Source organism: Gigantopelta aegis, chromosome 7 (genome assembly GCF_016097555.1).
Source record: "Gigantopelta aegis isolate Gae_Host chromosome 7, Gae_host_genome, whole genome shotgun sequence".
In the NCBI taxonomy this organism is placed as follows: domain Eukaryota; kingdom Metazoa; phylum Mollusca; class Gastropoda; order Neomphalida; family Peltospiridae; genus Gigantopelta; species Gigantopelta aegis.
The window spans coordinates 35,312,036-35,332,896 of NC_054705.1; the positions used below are offsets into that span (position 1 = coordinate 35,312,036).

At 40.5% G+C, this 20,861-nt stretch overlaps 1 protein-coding gene across 1 annotated transcript in view; it reads right to left on the reverse strand.

Moving 5' to 3' along the window:
• Positions 1-20,861, reverse strand: part of LOC121378044 (potassium voltage-gated channel subfamily KQT member 1-like) — a 199,338-nt gene that overhangs the window by 60,425 nt on the left and 118,052 nt on the right. The window contains exon 2 of the mRNA XM_041506141.1: positions 17,426-17,516. Within this exon, the coding sequence (XP_041362075.1) occupies positions 17,426-17,516 (91 nt within the window). The remainder of the gene's footprint in view (positions 1-17,425; positions 17,517-20,861) is intronic.

Below are 20,861 nucleotides of genomic sequence, written 5' to 3' on the forward strand. Positions count from 1 at the left end.
TTTCCGAGTTTGCTAAAAAATTGTTATCGACTAACCGAGACTTTTTAACGACAGTAATTACATATCAAATATATTGTTCTGCATAAAATATTAGTGGCTGTATATTAAACGTGTTTCGGATCGTTCTAATATTTGTACTAGGTTAAATTTCATTTTATTTCCTAAAAACTATTTTTTTCGTACGTACGAAATTATTTGAAGACAAAATCCAGTTTGGGCTTCTTACAAACATTGAGATGACCAGAAACACATTGAATATACAGACACTGATATTCTAAACAAGAAAATATATTTAATATGTAAGTTTAATCGTAGAAATATTTTATTAGTCGGAAACATCTTGCAATGCAGCAAACTCACGAATGTCCCTTTAATACGTTTTGTGGCTCAACATATTGTATTTATGGTTACATGTCGTCGGACATAATATTATGGTTAATAGTTTATTTTGTTTAACGACACCACTACAGCACATTGATTTATTAATCATCGGCTATTGGGTGTCAAACATTTGGTCATTATGCACCATCCCACAGACAGGATAGCACATACCACGGCCTTTGATATACCAGTCGTGGTACACTTGCTGGAACGAGAAATAACTCAATGGGCCCACCGACGGGGATCGATCCAAGACCGACCGCGCATCGAGCGAGCGTTTTACCGCTGGGCTACGTCCCGCCCCTCTAGAGAATTAAGACCATGTTACTAACACACGTCTAAACTATTATGTTACTAACACACGTCTAAACTATTGTTACTAACACACGTCTAAACTATTATGTTACCAACACACGTCTAAACTATTATGTTACCAACACACGTCTAAACTATTATGTTACCAACACACGTCTAAACTATTATGTTACCAACACACGTCTAAACTATTATGTTACCAACACACGTCCAAACTATTATGTTACCAACACACGTCTAAACTATTATGTTACCAACACACGTCTAAACTATTATGGTAGACTGTTTTTGACGTTGAGAAATATAGCCCCAATGCTGCCGTAAATGGTATATGGAATGAAAGAAAGAAAGAAAGAAATGTTTTATTTAACGACGCACTCAACGCATTTTATTTACGGTTATATGGCGTCAGACATATGGTTAAGGACCACACATATTTTGAGAGGAAACCCGCTGTCACCACATAGGCTACTCTTTTACGACAGGCAGCAAGGGATCTTTTATTTGCGCTTGCCACAGGCAGGATAGCACAAACCATGGCCTTTGTTGAACCAGTTATGGATCACTGGTCGGTGCAAGTGGTTTACACCTACCCATTGAGCCTTGCGGGTCACTCACTCAGGGTTTGGAGTCGGTATCTGGATTACAAACCTCATGTCTCGACTGGGATCCGAACCCAGTACCTACCAGCCTGTAGACCGATGGCTAACCACGACGCCACCGAGGCCGGTCGTGGTATATGGAATGAATTCCAAAGAAATTGCCTTCTTGGAAGGCGGTACTTGGACGATGGGGCAGATTTGTGAACAATAGAAGACTTCAGTAAACAAATATTTGTATTATATATCGTCAACAAAACTTTTAAAGGGACATTCGTGAGTTTGCTGCATTGTAAGATGTTTCCGACTAATAAAATACGTCTACGATTAAACTTAAATATTAAATATATTTTCTTGTTTAGAATATCAGTGTCTGTATATTCCTTGTGTTTCTGGTCGTCTAAATATTTGTAAGAAGCCCAAACTGGATTCTGTCTTCAAATAATTTCGTACGTACGAAAAAATAATATTTTAGGAAATAAAATGAAATTTACCCTATTAGAACGATCAGAAACACGTTCAATATACAGCCACTAATATTTTATGCAGAAAAATATATTTGATATGTAATTACAATCGTTAAAAAGTCTCTGTTAGTCGATAACATCTTAAAGCGTGCAGCAAACTCAGGAATGTCCTTTAAAAGGTACAATTTTAGAACTGGAACAGTTACTGTCCAGTGCACCAGTTTCTAAAACAAACAGAAAACAAAACAAAACAAAGCAAACAAAGAAGTTCACAAACTGGAGTTTGAACAATTTAATTTAATTTCAACTTATTTTCTTATTTATATCCAGTTAAAGTCCAAGTACGCTGTCGTGGGCACACCCACCTCAGCTGTCTGGGCTGCCTGTCCAGGACAGTGGGTTAGTTGTTAGTTTGTTAGTGGTTAGTGAGAGAGAAGATGGTGTAGTGGCCATACACCTACCCACTGAGCCCTTAAGAACCGGTACCGGGCTGCGAACCCTGTACATTACCTACCAGCTTGTAGTCCGATGGCTTAACCACTGCGCCACCGAACAATTACCGCTATTTACTTCCAGGGTTCCGAAAAGGGAAGTAACTCTCATTAAACCTCAGAATATAGGCAACACACTATATGCTATGGCCTACATGAATTAATTCAGTTTTTACCCCACAATTATGGTAATTGCACCCAATTTCAACATTGTCATATCAGTCATATCAGTTTTTATTCCAACAAAATAGATACAGAAAAGTGGCACTCTTTTCAACAGAAATATAACAGGCTGTATACTACCAAATCAAATCGCACAGACGACAATTGTAACATATGTGGCTAAAACTCCTACCTGCAGCGTATCAATCGCCATAAACGCCACGGATATAAATACTACCACCCCTCACCCTTAAAGTGAATCAGAGAACATTGGGGTTCAAGCTGCTTATTTCTGAGATAACGGGTAGCGTTTATGTCTACCCTAGTTCCGCACAAAATTCGAGTACTTTTGTTTTTTTTACAGGTACCGCATACATGTTTCAAGCACAAGGCTACTTGGCATAGTGGTAATAGATGAAATAAAAATGCATTTTTTTTTTGTCCAGATGAAACTATTTTGTTTTACAAACCAACACACTCACATTTATCACCAATCACAGGACTTGTAGTGTTCACTTCTCTATCTTAGCTTAGTAACTGGTTTAACGTGTCCATATATACCACTAGGGTTTCGAACACGCCTATCCCGAGTCCGGCCTCTGACTCGGGACAGGGATACTTCTCTATCAAAAGTTGGGTGCACCTCGAACTTTGACCCAGCCGGAAGTTATTTGGTTTAGTACTACCAACCAGGCGATTCACTGGCAAACGCAAGAAGGATAACATCAAGATAAAGACAAACCTTTCTAAGAGCTATCAACCGGGAAATGATCACCCCAATCGACCAAGTCTTCTGAAGAGCTAAAACTAAAGACCACCTATGGGAGACCGGACGGGACATAACCCGGTGGTAAAGCGTTCGCTAGATACGAAGTCGGTCTGGGATCGATCCCCGTCGGTTGGCCCATTGAGCTATTTCTCGCTCCAGCCAGAGCACCACAACTGGTACACCAAAGGCCGTGGTATGCGCTATCCTGTCTATGGGATGGTGCATATAAAAGATCCCTTGCTGCTAATCGAAAGGAGTAGCCCATAAAGTGGCGACAACGGGTTTCCTTCCTCAATATCTGTGTGGTCCTTAACCATATGTCCGACGCCATATAACCGTAAATAAAATGTGTTGAGTGCGTCGTTAAATAAAACATTTCCTTCCTTCCCGTGAGAGACCAACCACGACGGTCCCCAATTGGCAAGGTTCTAGCAGGAGCTATAATTCAGCCAACTAAGTCAAATCACTCAAATAGCTAAAATATTCTTTTTGATGACCCGCTTCAAATTATGCGTCAAACTTGCCTCACGAAATTGCGCAAAATGTTTCATTTTTGGACTCAATCCTACGGTACATTTTAAAACTCCAATAGCACCACAAACACCCCAACCCGCTACCTACCCTGGTCGGGCTGCATGTGCTCTCTTGTACTTGCCAAGCGCAGGCGATCCCCCTCTCCTACCGACCGCCAACCCCTTTTGCTGTCCTGGACAGAGAAGGCAGCTCAAGTCGACACCTGCGCCCATAATAGGCGTGTGCTACAACAGATTGTTCTGAATGTGCACGTTAAAACCTAGGTTTTGAACTGACCTGACCTGACCTGGGCCCCGTTCCACGAAGCGATATTAGCACTAAGTTCACCTTAAGTCCTTAGGTAGTTATGTACTTAAGGTGATCTTAGGGCTAAGATCGCTTTGTGTGAAACGGGTCACTGGTCATTGGCTGAAATAGTGGTGTGATTCCTGAAGCTGGTACTGAAATGCCAATCCAGATTGTACTAGTTAACCAACACAGCTGCAATTCTATACGCACTATATTTGTTTCGAGGGAAATCTCTGGAACCTGTGCCCACGAGAAAGGCGTTTGATCCTAAACTGGATGTAAACATGTTGATAGGTTGATCTGGTTTTGTGCTCATGAATCGTTAATGACAGCACTGTCTACAACGTAATGAAATTGTTATCAGTGCATGTATACGCATCGACCTCCAGTGGAGGGTCTAGCTCAGTCGGTAGAGCGCTCACCTGAGATGCATGGGTCGTAGAATGGAACCACCTAGGCGCTCCCATTTTCTGAATGTATTTTCCGTTTCAAGCAATACTCCTGGGACTGGAATATTGAAGGCCGTGGTAGGTGCTGTTCTGTTTGTGTTTATATATATATATATATATATATATATATATATATATATATAGATAGATAGATAGATATAGTAGTGTTGGTATAAAGTGATCCTGCTGGCAGTAACTAGTGGGAATTTCCCTATTAGCTTAGTTGGTAGAGCGCTACACTTTCGTACTGAGAGTCCGTGGACAGAGATACAGACACACATGCTGTCGCCAAATTGGCTAATTCTACAACAACAAAAAAAAAATCCATAGGAAATAATTGAATTTATTCATTTGTAGTCAATTTCATATTTTGAAAATATTAAAAGTTCTACTCAACCATTATGTGGGGTTTTTTTTTAGAGATTATAAGATATATAAAATAAATTATTGAAATACATTTATGGTACATATCCTAGAAATGGCGTACATTCGCTTCAAAATCGACCCCTCTTCCCTTCAAGATTAAATAAAGTGAATTGTATGATGAACAAAAAAGTAGTTTTATTGACAATGATTTCAGTAAAATTGTTTCCTAATCCCATATTCGCGATTCACACCTACCCACCCCTCCGCTACCACTTCCTTTGGAATGAATTGCGTAAAGTCTGTAGAAATTTATCGAAGCCGAAAATTGCCACTTTGCCACTGAGAACGGTCGCTTAAAGCTTTTCAAATGAACAAGACTCGATGACCGGTGATGATGTATCACGTGACCCTAAGTGACTGTCTGCTGTCTGGAATCTCGAATAAAGCAGACGTCATCAAGACTGGTTTTCAAAATCAATGCGCTGAACTTAAAGGTTCAATCTCGACTCCCCTTTCAGTATACCAAAAAGAGAAAAGTTTTACCTCGACGATCAGTGTATGTAAGTTTATGCAATGTTGTGTCCCTGTTAACCCTTTCAGTATACCAAATGCAATCTTGCGAGTTCAAAGTTCCAAGTCTAAACTTTTGGTAGCGCAGTTAATGCCACCAGTCCAGTCATTATTGATAAATGTGACACTGTGTGTTTGCTGTGCAAAAAAAAGAAGAATAGTTTTATCTCGAAAATCAGTGTATGTAAGTTTATTCAATGTTGTGTCCCTGTTAACCCTTTCAGTATACCAAATGCAATCTTGCGAGTTCCAAGTGTAAACTTTTGATAGCGCAGTTAATGCCACCAATCATGTCATTGGTGATAAATGTGACACTGTGTGTCTGCTGTCAAAACAAAAATGTATGCAAGTACAACTCTTATCTTCCCTTTTGCGTGAACACAAATGTGTATGTTACCTGATAGCATCACTGCCATGACAGTGATTCATGAGTGCATGTCCAAACAGCTGTACTTATTCTAATGAGATCAGTCCAGTGCTAGTTTTGATTTAGTACACTAGTCTGGGAGTGGCAGTCCTCTTTTGGAGGTGCAAGAGGGGATGTAACCACCTATAAGACTAACGTTAAACGTTTTGGTTAACAACACCACTAGAGCATATTGATTTATTGAATGTCGCCTACTGGATGTCAAACATTTGGTAATTTCGACATTCAGCCTTAGGGAAGAAACCCGCTACATAATTCCATCAGTAGCAAGAGACCTTTTATCAATTTCCCCTTTATGTCGAGCAATATACCTTCTGCTCCAGTTTTTGGTGTCTGCATATCGCAACGTATAAGATAGCTCAGGCCATGCTCATTGTATGCAGATTTAAAACTTCGCCATATTATTCTGGCACAGAAGTTATTCCATCGTAACCCCAGACCGACCGCGCATCGAGCGAACGCTTTACCACTGAGCTACGTCCCGCCCCTATAATTTAATGAGTGCTCTCCCTCTTCTAGCTAGACGCGACCCATGTCCGAGTGCTCTCCCTCTTCTAACTAGACGCGACCCGTGTCCGAGTGCTCTCCCTCTTCTAGCTAGACGCGACCCGTGTCCGAGTGCTCTCCCTCTTCTAGCTAGACGCGACCCGTGTCCGAGTGCTCTCCCTCTTCTAGCTAGACGCGACCCGTGTCCGAGTGCTCTCCCTCTTCTAGCTAGTCGCGACCCGTGTCCGAGTGCTCTCCCTCTTCTAGCTAGACGAGACCCGTGTCCGAGTGCTCTCCCTCTTCTAGCTAGACGCGACCCGTGTCCGAGTGCTCTCCCTCTTCTAGCTAGTCGCGACCCGTGTCCGAGTGCTCTCCCTCTTCTAACTAGACGCGACCCGTGTCCGAGTGCTCTCCCTCTTCTAGCTAGTCGCGACCCGTGTCCGAGTGCTCGAGTCTATTGCACATTATTTTTATTTTTTTTCATCGCTTCAGAAAGAAAGAAAGAAATGTTTTATTTAACGACGCACTCAACACATTTTATTTACGGTTATATGGCGTCAGACATATGGTTACGGACCACACAGATTTTGAGAGGAATCCCGCTGTCGCCACTTCAAGGGCTACTCTTTCGATTAGCAGCAAGGGATCTTTTATTTGCGCTTCCCACAGGCAGGATAGCACAAACCATGGCCTTTGTTGAACCAGATACGGATCACTGGTCGGTGCAAGTGGTTTACACCTACCCATTGAGCCTTGCGGAGCACTCACTCAGAGTTTGGAGTCGGTATCTGGATTAAAAATCCCATGCCTCGACTGGGATCCGAACCCAGTACCTACCAGCCTGTTGACCGATGGCCTAACCACGACGCCACCGAGGCCGGTCATCGTTTTAGATGAAGTGGCGTACAACACCTGTGATGGCAGTACGGTCTCATGACGGGCACCACCGGTGGGGCGGGGCAGGATATGTTCAACTTTCGCGAACACCGGATAGCATCACTGCCATGACAGTGGTTCATGAGTGCATGTCCAAACAGCTGTACCTATTCTAATGAGATCAGTCCAGTGCTAGTTTTGATTTAGTAAACTAGTCTGGGAGTGGCAGTCCTCTTTTGGCAGTGCAAGAGGAATGTAATTTTCTATAAAGGATCTCACTGGGAGTGGCTGTCCTTCTGCAGACGAGGCACTACATAGAGATCTCATAGAAGCAAGCATTACTTTTGTCAAATGTCCATTCGACTCGACATTGTGCATAGATACGGCCCTAACCATGTATTACGGTTTTGTCATTCAGATGATATACACCATTCCACAGACAGGCTAGCACATACCACGACTTTTGAAATATCAATCGTGGTACACTGGATGGAACAAGATTTAGCCCAATTGACCTATACAATTAAGTACTACAATTGTGTATAAAACATCCCATTATATTGTTGTAAAACATCCCGTTATATTGTTGTAAAACATCCCGTTATATTGTTGTAAAACATCCCGGTATATTGTTGTGAACCAACCCGTTAAATTGTTGTAAAACATCCCGTTATATTGTTGTAAAACATCCCGTTATATTGTTGTAAAACATCCCGTTATATTGTTGTGAACCAACCCGTTAAATTGTTGTGAACCAACCCGTTAAATTGTTGTAAAATATCCCGTTATATTGTTGTAAAACATCCCGTTATATTGTTGTAAAACATCCCGTTATATTGTTGTGAACCAACCCGTTAAATTGTTGTAAAACATCCTGTTATATTGTTGTAAACCAACCCGTTATATTGTTGTAAAACATCCCGTTATATTGTTGTAAAACATCCCGTTATATTGTTGTGAACCGACCCGTTATATTGTTGTAAAACATCCCGTTATATTGTTGTAAAACATTCCGTTAAATTGTTGTAAAACATCCCGTTATATTGTTGTAAAACATCCCGTTATATTGTTGTGAACCAACCCGTTATATTGTTGTAAAACATCCCGTTATATTGTTGTAAAACATCCCGTTATATTGTTGTAAAACATCCCGTTATATTGTTGTAAAACATCCCGCTATATTGTTGTGAACCAACCCGTTATATTGTTGTAAAACATCCCGTTATATTGTTGTAAAACATCCCGTTATATTGTTGTAAAACATCACGTTTTATTGAAAATGACACATGGAAGATTACACTCCAGTACTTTCTTCTCAGGACAATGTGTCAAAATTACCAAATATTTGACATCCAATAGCCTATGAATCATTAATCAATGTACTCTAGTGATGTCATTAAACAAAAACGAATTTTAACTTTGCGATAAGTAGGATGATCAGGAATATATTTCATATCAACAAATTGATACATCAAACAAGAAACTTGTATTTAATATGCACTTGTAAACGTTAAAAATGCTCTGTTTGTCGAAAACACGTTAACAGTGACAAAATTCTCAGTAAAAGTCTCTTTAAAGCTATTCCTTTACGTAAAACTGACATAGACAATCGAGGAATTTGCAAAAGCCGTGTCTGTCCTGATATGTTAAGTTCTTTCTCCTTTTTTTAAATCTCGATATCTCCAGCCGTCTGCCAGTGTCATTCGAAGCCTCTTGTTTGAAATGGCGACAGGAAATTGGCCACGTTGTAGTGCCATTAACTAATCTGGTTCCTCGGATAAGTGTCTGCGAGTAATGGACCTAAGTCCAGTCCATTTACAGTCTAAAGGTTTGAGTTTCTTGTACGGGTTTTTTCGTAACAGATCTCGCGGTGTAAGATTTAGCAATTAGTCGAGAAACATGCACATATATAGATGTATATAGATTGCCAGACGCGCGAGTTCCTAATGGGGACGGATTAATAAGTGTCGAACAGAAATTGTCCTTTCACGTTTCTGTCATAGAAGACAAGCAGACAACAGATACGACGCTGCTATTAAGCGTAAAAGGTTACGTTTTTTCTCTTGTTTTGAGGTTGTTGTTTTTTGTTTGTTTGTTTTGTTTGTGTGGTGGGTTTGGGTTTGGCTTTTTCTGAAACTGATATAGAGATAGGGGAAGGAGGGAGAGGGAGAGAGAGAGAGAGAGAGAGAGAGAGAGAGAGAGAGAGAGAGAGAGAGAGGGAGAGGAAAGAGAGAAGGGGGGAGAGGGGGGGGGAGGGAGGGAGGGAGGGAGAGGAAGAAAGGGAGAGAGGGGAGAGGGAGAGGGAGAGTGAGGAGAGAGAGAGGAAGAAAAAGAGAGTGAACGAGCAAGAGAAAGAGAGAGGGAGGGAGAGAGAGAGAGAGAGAGAGAGAGAGAGAGAGAGAGAGAGAGAGAGAGAGAGAGAGAGAGAGAGGGCAGAGGGAGAACGAACAAGAGAGGAGGAGGGAAAAGAGAGAGAGAGAAGAGAGAAGAGAGAGAGAGAGAGAGAGAGAGAGAGAGAGAGAGACAGAGAGAGAGAGAGAGAGGGAGGGAGGGAGGAAGGGGAGGGAGAGAGGGGAGAGGAGGAGAGAGGGAGAGTGAGGAGAGAGAGAGGAGAAGAAAAGAGAGAGTGAAACGAGCAAGAGAAAGAGAGAGGGAGAGAAGAGAGAAGAGAGAGAGAGAGAGAGAGAGAGAGAGAGAGAGAGAGAGAGAAGAGGAGAGAAGAGAAAAGAGAGAGGAGAGACTGAAACAATAGAGAGAGAGAGAGGGAGAGAGAGAGAGAGAGAGAGAGAGAGAGAGAGAGAGAGAGAAAGACAGAGAGAGACAGAGAGGAGAGAGAAGAGGGCATAAAAGACTTTAAACTATCAAGAAACTATAGAATATTAGGTATATAGATAACATATATATATATATATATATTAATATGGCTAGTAACAAGAGAGAGAGGAGGAGGGAGAGGAGAGGAGAGAGAGAGAGAGAGAGAGAGAGATAGAGAGAGAGAGAAGAGGAGTGAGGAAAGAGAGAGTGAACGATAAGGGAAAGAGAGGGTAGGGATAAAGAGAACGAACAAGAGAGAGAGAGAGAGAGAGAGAAAGAGAGAGAGAGAGAGAGAGAGGAGTGAGATATAGAGAGAGAGAGAGAGAGAGAGAGAGAGAGAGAGAGAGAGAGAGAGAGAGAGAGGGAAGGAGGGAGGAAGAAAAAACTAGGGGATATGAGACGGAGAGAAATGATAAAATTGAAAAGAGAGATATATACAGAACAGAAAATGTATAGAGAGAAAGAGAGAGAGAGATAGAATAAGAGAGTAGGGAGGAGAGATGGAGTAAGAGAGAGAGAGAGAGGCCCAGAAAAAGAGATTGAATGGAGTTTTAGAGAGAGAGAGGGAGGAGAGGGAGAGAGGCAGAGAGAGAGAGAGAGAGAGAGAGAGAAGAGAGAGAGAGAGTAGAAAATAGATTTAGAGAGTGAAGGAGCAGAAAAAGAGAGGGGGAGTGAGGGAGAGAGAGAGTAGAGAGAGAGAGAAAGAGAGAGATAGAGAGAGAGAGAGGAGAGAGAGAGAGAGAGCAAGAGAGAGAGGAGGGAGGGAGGGAGAGAGATAGACAGACAGAGAGACGGATTTTTTTTTTTTTGCGACACTACATTCTGATAAAACCATCATGAAATGGCATCTGCAATCATGCAAGTCGTAATGCGCGGAGCTTTCGGTTTGAAAGTGCTTGTTAATTGGATACTGAACACGCAGTAAAGCATTCCACTCTGTCCGTTGGTGCATAATAAACCCGTGTAATTCTGTCCGCGGGCCTCATACTATCAATATCAGATGGCGCTGAAACACTGCCTAAACAACATGTAAGAACATTAAAAACCTCTTTGCCCGTGGCCATTCATTTGTTAATATTTTTATTTTTTGTGGTATTTCCCTCATGTTTATATGCGTCCGATGACCGTTTAAAACGTCATTACAGGGACTGATTGCTGGCATTGGTTGATGGGCGGGACGTAGCCTAGTGGTAACGCACTCGCCTGATGTGCGGTCGGTCTAGGATCGATCCCCGTCTGTGGGCCCATTAGGCTATTTCTCGTTCAAGCCAGTGCACCACGACTGGTATATCAAAGGCCGTGGTATGTGCTATCCTGTCTGTGGGATGATGCATATAAAAGATCACTTGCTACTAATGGGAAAAAAAAAACGTAGCGGGTTTCCTCTCTATGACTGTGTCAATATGACCATATGTTTGACATCCATTAGCCGACAATTAATAAATCAATGTGCTCTAGTGGTGTCGTTAAACAAAACGAACTTTTGGTTGAGCCATCGGGTTTTAAGTCTGATGGTGGGAGGTGGTGGGGTGGAAGGTTGGGGGGTGGGGGAGTATCTAGCCATGTGGGTAGGGTTCTCGCCTAAGGTGTTTGAGTCGTAAGATAGACTCAGTTGTGGTTTTGTTTCCCCGCCCCAATCGGTGCCCTAGATCAGAAGCCGTGGTATGCGCGACATGACGTCATTAATAGTAAACGTTGAAGATGACGTCATGTAGAATGGTAACGTGGCACATGGATGGGCACCTGTTGTGTTTGGAAGCATGTAAGTATTGGATATGTCACATCAAACAACTCAAAAGCAAGAACTGTAACACTTTTGGTAATTTGATATCTGTTAAGGTTAAAGTTTACAACTCTGCAGTCGTGGAATATTTATACCTATAGTCAGGGCCGTAGCTAGGATCTTTTGTTTGGGGGTGGGGGTGGAGTGGGGGTGGCAACTGAGAAGTTAATAGTCTAAAACTCCTTTTCTTTAGGTTTCTATAATGCTTTCCGATTTTTTTCGGGGGGGGGGGGGGGGTTATCATCCCTTGCCCCCATGGTAGCTACGGCCCTGATAGTCCGTCCCATCCTCCTATATTTTTTTTTTTTTTTTTGTTTTTTTTGTAAATACTTTTATAACACAAATATACTATTTTTGTGTGCAATTTAGAAAACAATCAACTCAGAAATAAATAACTATTATTATATAACATTTAGTATAATATCTTAAAATATCAGTGAAATAAAAGTGTTATCAGTCACTCAGTGACGATAACACATTTTAGAGTGAAATTTTCACCCTAAAATGTGTTATCGTCACTGTAGAAATTGTTATCTTCACTGTAAGGAAGCCGGATCTATTTTGCTGCTGGTATTTTAAAAATAAAGGTAAATTGCCAAAAGTTATATAATAAATAGAAAATTTCATGTTTTTTGTCAGATATGATTTATATCTCGTGAAGTTTGCAATCATATCACACTCGTCGCGCAAGCGCGACTCCTGAAATATACTGACACACAATGAAACGCAAAACAGATATTTTTCAATATATTTATTGGACTTAAAATAACAATATATGAGAGGAAGCCATTGATTGGTACTTTTGTCTGGGTTTTAATCCTGGTTTTGTTCTCGTTACACATACAATAGCAGAAACACACAAAATGGTGTGAAATGCGTTCACTACATGCTCAATCATGCTGCATGCAATGCACGTGAAATGCCAGTATGTGGACACATAAAAGTCACGTAACGGTGTCATATTCCTCGTCAAATTAAGAATGCCACGACTCAGAGAAGAACAAAGGGAGCGAGCGTTGGGCATGGTTCAAAGGGGGACTTCGCAATGCCAAGTTGCTAGGACCTTCGGAGTCCATCCATCAACTATTGGACGACCGGGAGTGTCCGTGATCGACCTCGACCTCGACCTGTCAACGTCCCGTTACGACCCCACGCCAAGATCGGTAGATTCGACGACACCACCTCCGTGACCGGTTCAGAACTGCGACGATGACAGCAAGCAACACGATAGGACGTCATGGAAGGCCTATCCATCCGATGACGGTCATCCGTCGACTCGGAACGGCTGGACTCAGATGCAGACGCCCGTACAACGGTAACATCATGACACCGCGACATCGTGCTGCGAGACTACAGTTTGCTCTCCAGAATGGTAATCATCCACCAGCCTTTTACCGGAGCATTGTTTTCTCAGATGAGTCCCGTTTGTCTGTCTCCTTTGCCGATGGAAGAGCACGTGTGTACAGGAGACTCCATGAACGGTACGCTGACGGATGTCTAAGGGAACGTGATCGGTTTGGCGGCGGTTGTCTGATTGTATGGGGGGCAATCAACTGTGATTTCAGGAGTGATCTCATCATTGGTCACGATGCCCTTACAGCCCAGCGTTATGTTGACGTTATTCTAAGACCAGTTTTCCAGCCACTTTTGCGCCGTCACCGAAGACCAGGAGATCCCCTTCTGTTTCAACAAGACAATGCCCGTCCACATACTGCAAGCATTACCCAGGCATTCCTGCAACAAGCCGGTATCACCGTTATGAACTGGCCCGCCGTTTCACAGGATCTGAACCCAATTGAACACGTGGGATGAGTTAGGACGTCGTGTACGTCACCGCCAGCCACCACCGCGTAACGTCGCTGAGCTTGCACAGGCGTTGCAGGAGGAGTGGAGGAACATTTCTGTGGCTTATTTGAGATGTTTGTGCCAATTCTTTCCATGTCGTCTTCACGCATGCTCACGGGCCAATGGTGGACACACCAGATACTGACCTTGATATGGGGGGGTTGAACTTTTCGATTACGAATGCAGTTTGATTACTGATGATAACTGGCCATGTTTCCATGTGAATGTATCTCATGAATACCAGTCATTAATGTCATATTACATTATCCATCAATTCATTAATAGTCTGTCGTTATTTGCAATAAAACGTTTTTGCGTTTTCATTGTGTGTCAGTATATATGACTGCAAACTTCACTCGATGAGATATAAATCATATTTGACAAAAATATGTATTAAGTTTTATTTTTTTGACAAAAAGCGTGTATGGATGATTCACCAACCACACTTAATTGCCTACTATAATTACAGGTTTTTATTTGATTGTGTCCTTGATACTTTGACATACACGACCGTTATAATACTGATTCTGTGCCTGCACATCATAGTTTATTCCCTTGGACCCTTCATATTATATATAATTCTATTTCTAATGTCGTGCAAACTATACACCTGGAAATTAGTTAAGCATCACTTGAATTATACTGCAGCCAAAAACAAAAGCATATAGAAGTAGTTTTATCCTGCAATCACTGTATACATCAGCAAGATATGATGACTAGATAAATATACAACACTTCACATACGTTATTTTCGCTTCCTATTTATTGCACGAGTTTATTTTGCGGAAGAATATATACCGCGAGACCGCGTAGCGGTCGAGTAGTATGTTCTTTCGCAAAATAAACTAGTGCAATAAATAGGAAGCGAAAACAACGTATGTGAAGTTCTGTATTTATTACATACCTTCTTTTATATTTTACAAAAACGGTTTTTAATTTAACGTCATAACAACTCTTTCTTAAATCTATGATTAATACTCCTTTCATAGATTTACTTAACGTTAAGAATCATACTCTGCGGCAGTCTTGTGTAATGTTTCAAATACAATATGACGTCCTTTGTAAATCATATATGACGTAAGTAAATAAAAGGCACTAACTACTGTAAAAAGAAAAAGGGAATTCCCCATTTAAAAGTTCCGGTCGAGATTGCACATATGTGCGATACAGAATACATTTATTACACGGTTTCAAAAGGCCTTTATCACTATAGTAAGATTGAATAGGTATGTAATAAAAACAAATAACTTTCAGTTTTGCGATAACAATACAAAACTTGTATGTTTATTTATGAATTAGAATTTAGAAACGTTTTTTTAATGTGTCATAATGTAACTAGCGTCTTATAAAGAATGACGTCATGCATCTTGTATGGCGTCATATGACAAAAGCCTTGCTAGGTTGACAATACTCGATTTGCGTACACAAAACTGGAATAAATAATGATTTTGCGAATATTCCTGTAGTACTGCAGAATTAAAAAAAAAATTGGTTACTGTCTTAAGATATTGGTTTTATCCTGCTCAGGACGAATGGCGAATGCAGCTCGACAGAGGCTCGCTGCATTCACCATTCTAACCTTCGCAGAATAAAGCCAATATCTTAAGACAGTAACCAGTCATTCCCTATGTCCGTGCCGACATATTCTGTATCTGCTAGATATTTACCGAATTGGTGTGAATAAAATATTTATGAGAATAACATTGTGTTGTTCCAGCTCAATAGTTAATGACCGTACATTTTCAAGAATATTTACGGTTTCTGTCTTTTGTGCCTTGAATAACAGTAAATATTGATGTAATGGCTGTGCCGCTTTCAGTCAATGTTATTAATTTTAGTGCTTTGTATTCATAAGGGAGGAATTTAGTTAGGTCGGTTGACTGCTCGTTTGAGGTGCTTGCGTCGCAGGATCGAACCACCTCGGTGGATCCATTCAGCTGATTGGGGTTTGTTTTGTTGTTCTCGTTCCAACCATTACATTACAACTGGTCAAATGCCATGGTATGTGCTATCCTGTCTATGGGGAAAGTGCATATAACAGATCCCTTGCAGCATTAGGAAAAAATGTAGCGGGTTTCCTCTGATGACTATTTGGTTATTTCTCGTTCCAGCCAGTACACTACGAGTGGTATATTAAAGACCGTGGTATGTGTTTTCCTGCCTGTGGGAAAGTGCATATAAAAGATCCATCGTTGCATTAGGGAAAATGTAGCGGGTTTCCTCTAATGACTACGAGTCAGAATTACCAAATCAATGTGTTCTAGTGGTGTCGTTAAACAAAACAAACTTTATATTCACAAAACGGTCACAATTATTAACTACGTGTATAAGCGTAATGGTCAAAACTGGTGGTGTTTTATTAATGTCCAGGGCCCCGTTCCACGAAGCGATATTAGCGCTAAGATCACCTTAAGTGCATAACTGACTTATGCACTTTAGGTGATCTTAGCGTTAAGATCGCTTCGAAAAACGAGGCCCTGGTGTATGTGTTATTTGTAGCGCTATGTTTTTCATATCCTTTTGTATATACGTATAATTAATTTTAGTGTTTTATATCCACGAACTGGTCACAATCAAGGCTGGTAGGTACAGGGTTCGCATCCCGGTACCGGCTCCCACCCAGACCGAGTTTTAACGACTCAATGGGTAGGTGTAAGACCACTACACCCTCTTCTCTAACACTATCCACTAACAACCAGACAAATAAGATAGCTGAGGTGTGTGCCCAGGACAGCGTGCTTGAACCTTAATTGGATATAAGTACGAAAATAAATTGAAATGAAATAAAAATTCTGGGTCCTCGTTTTATGTAGCGTATGCATATGGTACCAATACACATATGGTGATCTTAGCGTTAAGGTCGCTTCGTAGATCGGGGCCCATGGTCATGTTGATCAATATCCCTTGACCAGCCCCAGTGCTGTCGTGGTTAATCTGGTAGACACTGGGTTCGAAGCCAGGTCCCGGCTCCCATCCAGAGCGAGTTTTAACGACTCAATGTGTGGTGTAAGACTACTACACCCTCTTTTCTCTCTCACTATCCACTAACAACTAACAACTAACAACTAACGCTCTGTCCTGGACAGACAGCCCAGATAGCTGGGGTGGGAGCCCAGGACAGCGTGCTTGAACCTTACTTGGAAATAAGCAAGAAACTAAGTAAAAATGAAATAAAATAATATGAAAATTCCAGGTCCTCTTTTTATAAAGCGTTCTTAGGGCTATGGTCACTTTAATTGCCTATGGTAGCAATGCATTTAAAGTGATCATAACGCTACTATCGTTTCGTAAAACGGGAAGAAGGAAGGAAGGAAATGTTTTATTTAACGACGCACTCAACACATTTTATTTACGGTTATATGGCGTCGGACATATGGTTAAGGACCACACAGATATTGAGGGAGGAAACCCGCTGTCGCCACTTCATGAGCTACTCTTTTCGATTAGCAGCAAGGGATATGCACCATCCCATATACAGGATAGCACATACCACGGCCTTTGACGTACCAGTCGTGGTGCACTGGCTGGAGCGAGAAATAGCCCAAATGGCCCACCGACAGGGATCGATCCCAAACCGACCGCGCATCAAGCGAGCGCTTTACCACTGGGCTACGTCTCGCCCCTCGTAAAACGGGGCACTGGTGTACATATGAAATAGCCCAATGAGCCCACCGACGGGGATCGATCCCAAACCGACCGCGCATCAAGCGAGCGCTTTACCACTGGGTTACGTCTCGCACCTTCTAAAACGGGGCACTGGTGTACATATGAACTGTGTATTGAATAATGAAGGTAATACTCACCAAATATAAACAAATAGGACTGAGAATGAGTTCGAACTCCGAGATTGACACAAGAACACTTAACACAAGGCACAGGATGACAACCATAAACCTGAAAAACAGCAGAACAACACATTGATTGTATTACAGTAAACATACATCAGCCTTATTACAGCAAACCAACACATTCATTTTGTTAAAGGGACATTCCCGAGTTTGCTGCATTGCAAGATGTTTCCGACTAATAAAATATTTCTACGATTATACTTACATATTAAATATATTTTCTTGTTTAGAATATCAGTGTCTGTATATTCAATGTGTTTCTAGTCGTCTTAATATTTGTAAGAAGACCAAAATGGATTTTGTCTTCAAATAATTCCGTACGTACGAAGAAATCTGTTTTAGGAAATAAAATGAAATTTAACCCCTAGTACAAATATTAGAACGATCAGAAACACGTTTACTATACAGCCACTAATATTTTATGCAGAAAAATACATTTGTTATGTAATTACAGTCGTCAAAAAGTCTCTGTTAGTCGATAACATCTTCAAAATTGCAGCAAACTTTGGAATGTCCCTTTAATGATATTAAACATACATCAGCCTTATTACAGCAAATCAACACATTCATTTTATTAATTATAGTACACATACATCAGCCTTATTACAGCAAATCAACACATTCATTTTATTAATTATAGTAAACATACATTAGCCTTATTACAGCAAACTAACACATTCATTTTATTATATTAAACATACATCAGCCTTATTACAGCAGACCAACACATAAATTTTATTAATTATATTAAACATATATCAGCCTTATTACAGCAAATCAACACATTCATTTTATTAATTATAGTAAACATACATCAGCCTTATTACAGCAAATCAACACATTATTTTTGTTAATTATAGTAAACAGACATTATCCTTATTACAGCAAATTAAATCATATATTAATTTTATTAATCGCATTCAGCACACCGCAAGCCTGGGAATTATCAGTTATAAACCACCGGCCTCGGTGGTGTCGCGGTTAACAACAAGGCTAGTAGGTACTGGGTTCGCGGCGCGATACCGGCTCCTACCGAGAGCGAGTTTTAACGACTCAATGGGTAGTTGTACGACCACTACACCATCTTATCTCTCACTAACCACTAACAACTAATAATTAACCCAGTCCTGAACAGACAGCCCATAAAACTGAGGAGTGTGTCCAAGACAGCGTGATGGGGATCTTTTATATGCACCATCTCACAGACAGGATAACACATACCACGGCCTTTGATGTACCAGTCGTGGTGCACTGGCTGGAACGAGAAATAACCCGAAGTGCCCTCCGACGGGGATCGATCCCAGACCGACCGCGCATCAAGCGAGCACTTTACCACTGAGTTACGTCCCGTCCCCGGATCCTGTCTAAACTGGATAAATATTAGGTCCTCCGTATGATCCGGTTTAGACTGGTTTCACTGTGTACTTGAAATGTATGTTCAGAAAAAAGTTGGCCAGAAATATATGCAAAATTCTGACTGTTTTCTGGGTGTTTTAAAATATAAATTCTCAACGAAAAAGAAAAAAAAAATATTTAAAAAATGATTTTTTTTCTTTTCTTGAGATTTATATCTAATCTGCAGCTGATATATATCACGTCTTTGTAGGCAGAGAGATAAAAAGCCGATGCGTGTAAAATGTGACTTGTTGACATTTTTCTGTTTGCCGGATTACCGCAAAGTTCGCCGATGGCAAAAATAAGGCGCGAAAATAACGGTGACATTCAAAAACGCCTTGGGGATAGTCTGTGACGTGACGGTATGCAAATAAATCACTCGACGGACAGAATAAATGGTTAATGATGTAGGCTACCATATCGATAGGCTATTCGTTTAATAGTAGGAACGCGGAGGCATTATTCCACATATACAGGATAAAATCGATTTTCTATTTTAGACCTGTTTGCTATTCTTTGACACACACCCTTCCCCGAAAAAACAAACAAAACAAAAAAACAACAAAAACAAAACACGTAAAAACATAGCAAATGAACAATAAAAAAAAAAATAATAATAATAATAATAATAAAATAAAAAATAAAAAAATGTATAAATGTATAAATGTATAAATAAATAAATAAATAAATAAAACCCCAAGCAAACAAATATGAAGGCAGGATCTCCTTTACCCTCGTCCCATCCATTGCACATGTACTGGTACGTCAACGGCTGTGGTACGTGGTGTCCTCTTTGTAGGAAAGTTCATATAAAAGATCATTTGCTGCTAATGAAAAAAAAAAGGTAACGGCTTTGCCAAATGTTTCACATCCACTAGCCGATCAGTGTGCTCTAGTAGTCTTTGTAAATGCCCACCCACCCCTCCAAACCCCCCACCCCCCCCCCCCCCCCCAAAAAAAAAAAAAAAAAAAAAATCATACAAAAACACACAAACAAACCACAACAAGAAAAACAACAAAAGAAAAGAAAAGGAAAAAATAGGTTTTAAGTAAGAATAATCGTTGTAAAGCATGACTGTAGCGTCGTAGTTCGAGTACGGATATTTGTGACCGGTAAAACACAAGCATTACTACCGCAGATTTTGGTGGAGACCCAATCAGATTCGTTCTTACAAATGTGTTGAATTCGAACAAATATTCTACCAATCAGATTCGTTCTTAGAAATGTCTTCAATTAGAATCATTGATTTTACCAATTAGATTTGTTCTTACAAATGAAATGTGATAAATTACAGTAATCAATATATACTCTTCAAAAAAAAGTAGGGGAACTCTAATAAGAATTTACAATTGCCAAAATTGTAAGGTATATTAGCTGTGGGGAATGGTAATATGATAATAGTGAATTAATTGGGCAAACATTACAACCGGTAGTTCAGTATTACAGTAGGTTTTATGACCACCAAAGATCTTGAAGGACGATTGGGGTCAGAAGTGAAATTTGAAAGTTGACGTTTTTTATCAGTAAATCGCAAATTCAGACAATAGAAATGACTGAAAACAAAACAATATCAACTGTATGATCAACAGAATAAAAAAAGATTGACAGAAATAATGTTCCACAGTGATTAATTGACCTTCCTGGAAATTGTCAAAATCGAGAATGACACCACACGCACGTGTACTTGGCAACTGCGTGATGTATGTGCAAATTATGGAATGTGTTTCGGTGTGTTGATAAACAGACCTGAACGTTCTTTACTAGGATGTGTGTGGTCAAAACGTATGTTCGGTCTAATAGTTGATATTAACATTAATATTTCAGGTTCCCCTACTTCTTGAAGAGTATATATACACACTGACGTTCTTGCGTTTTACATAACATGACCTTATTATAGATGTTTACATGGGCATGTTGCTCGCATCAAAATGAATTAAAAAAAGAAAACAAATTTGCTGAAGGAAAAGAAAGGGGAGATGATTGATCTCTTTACAA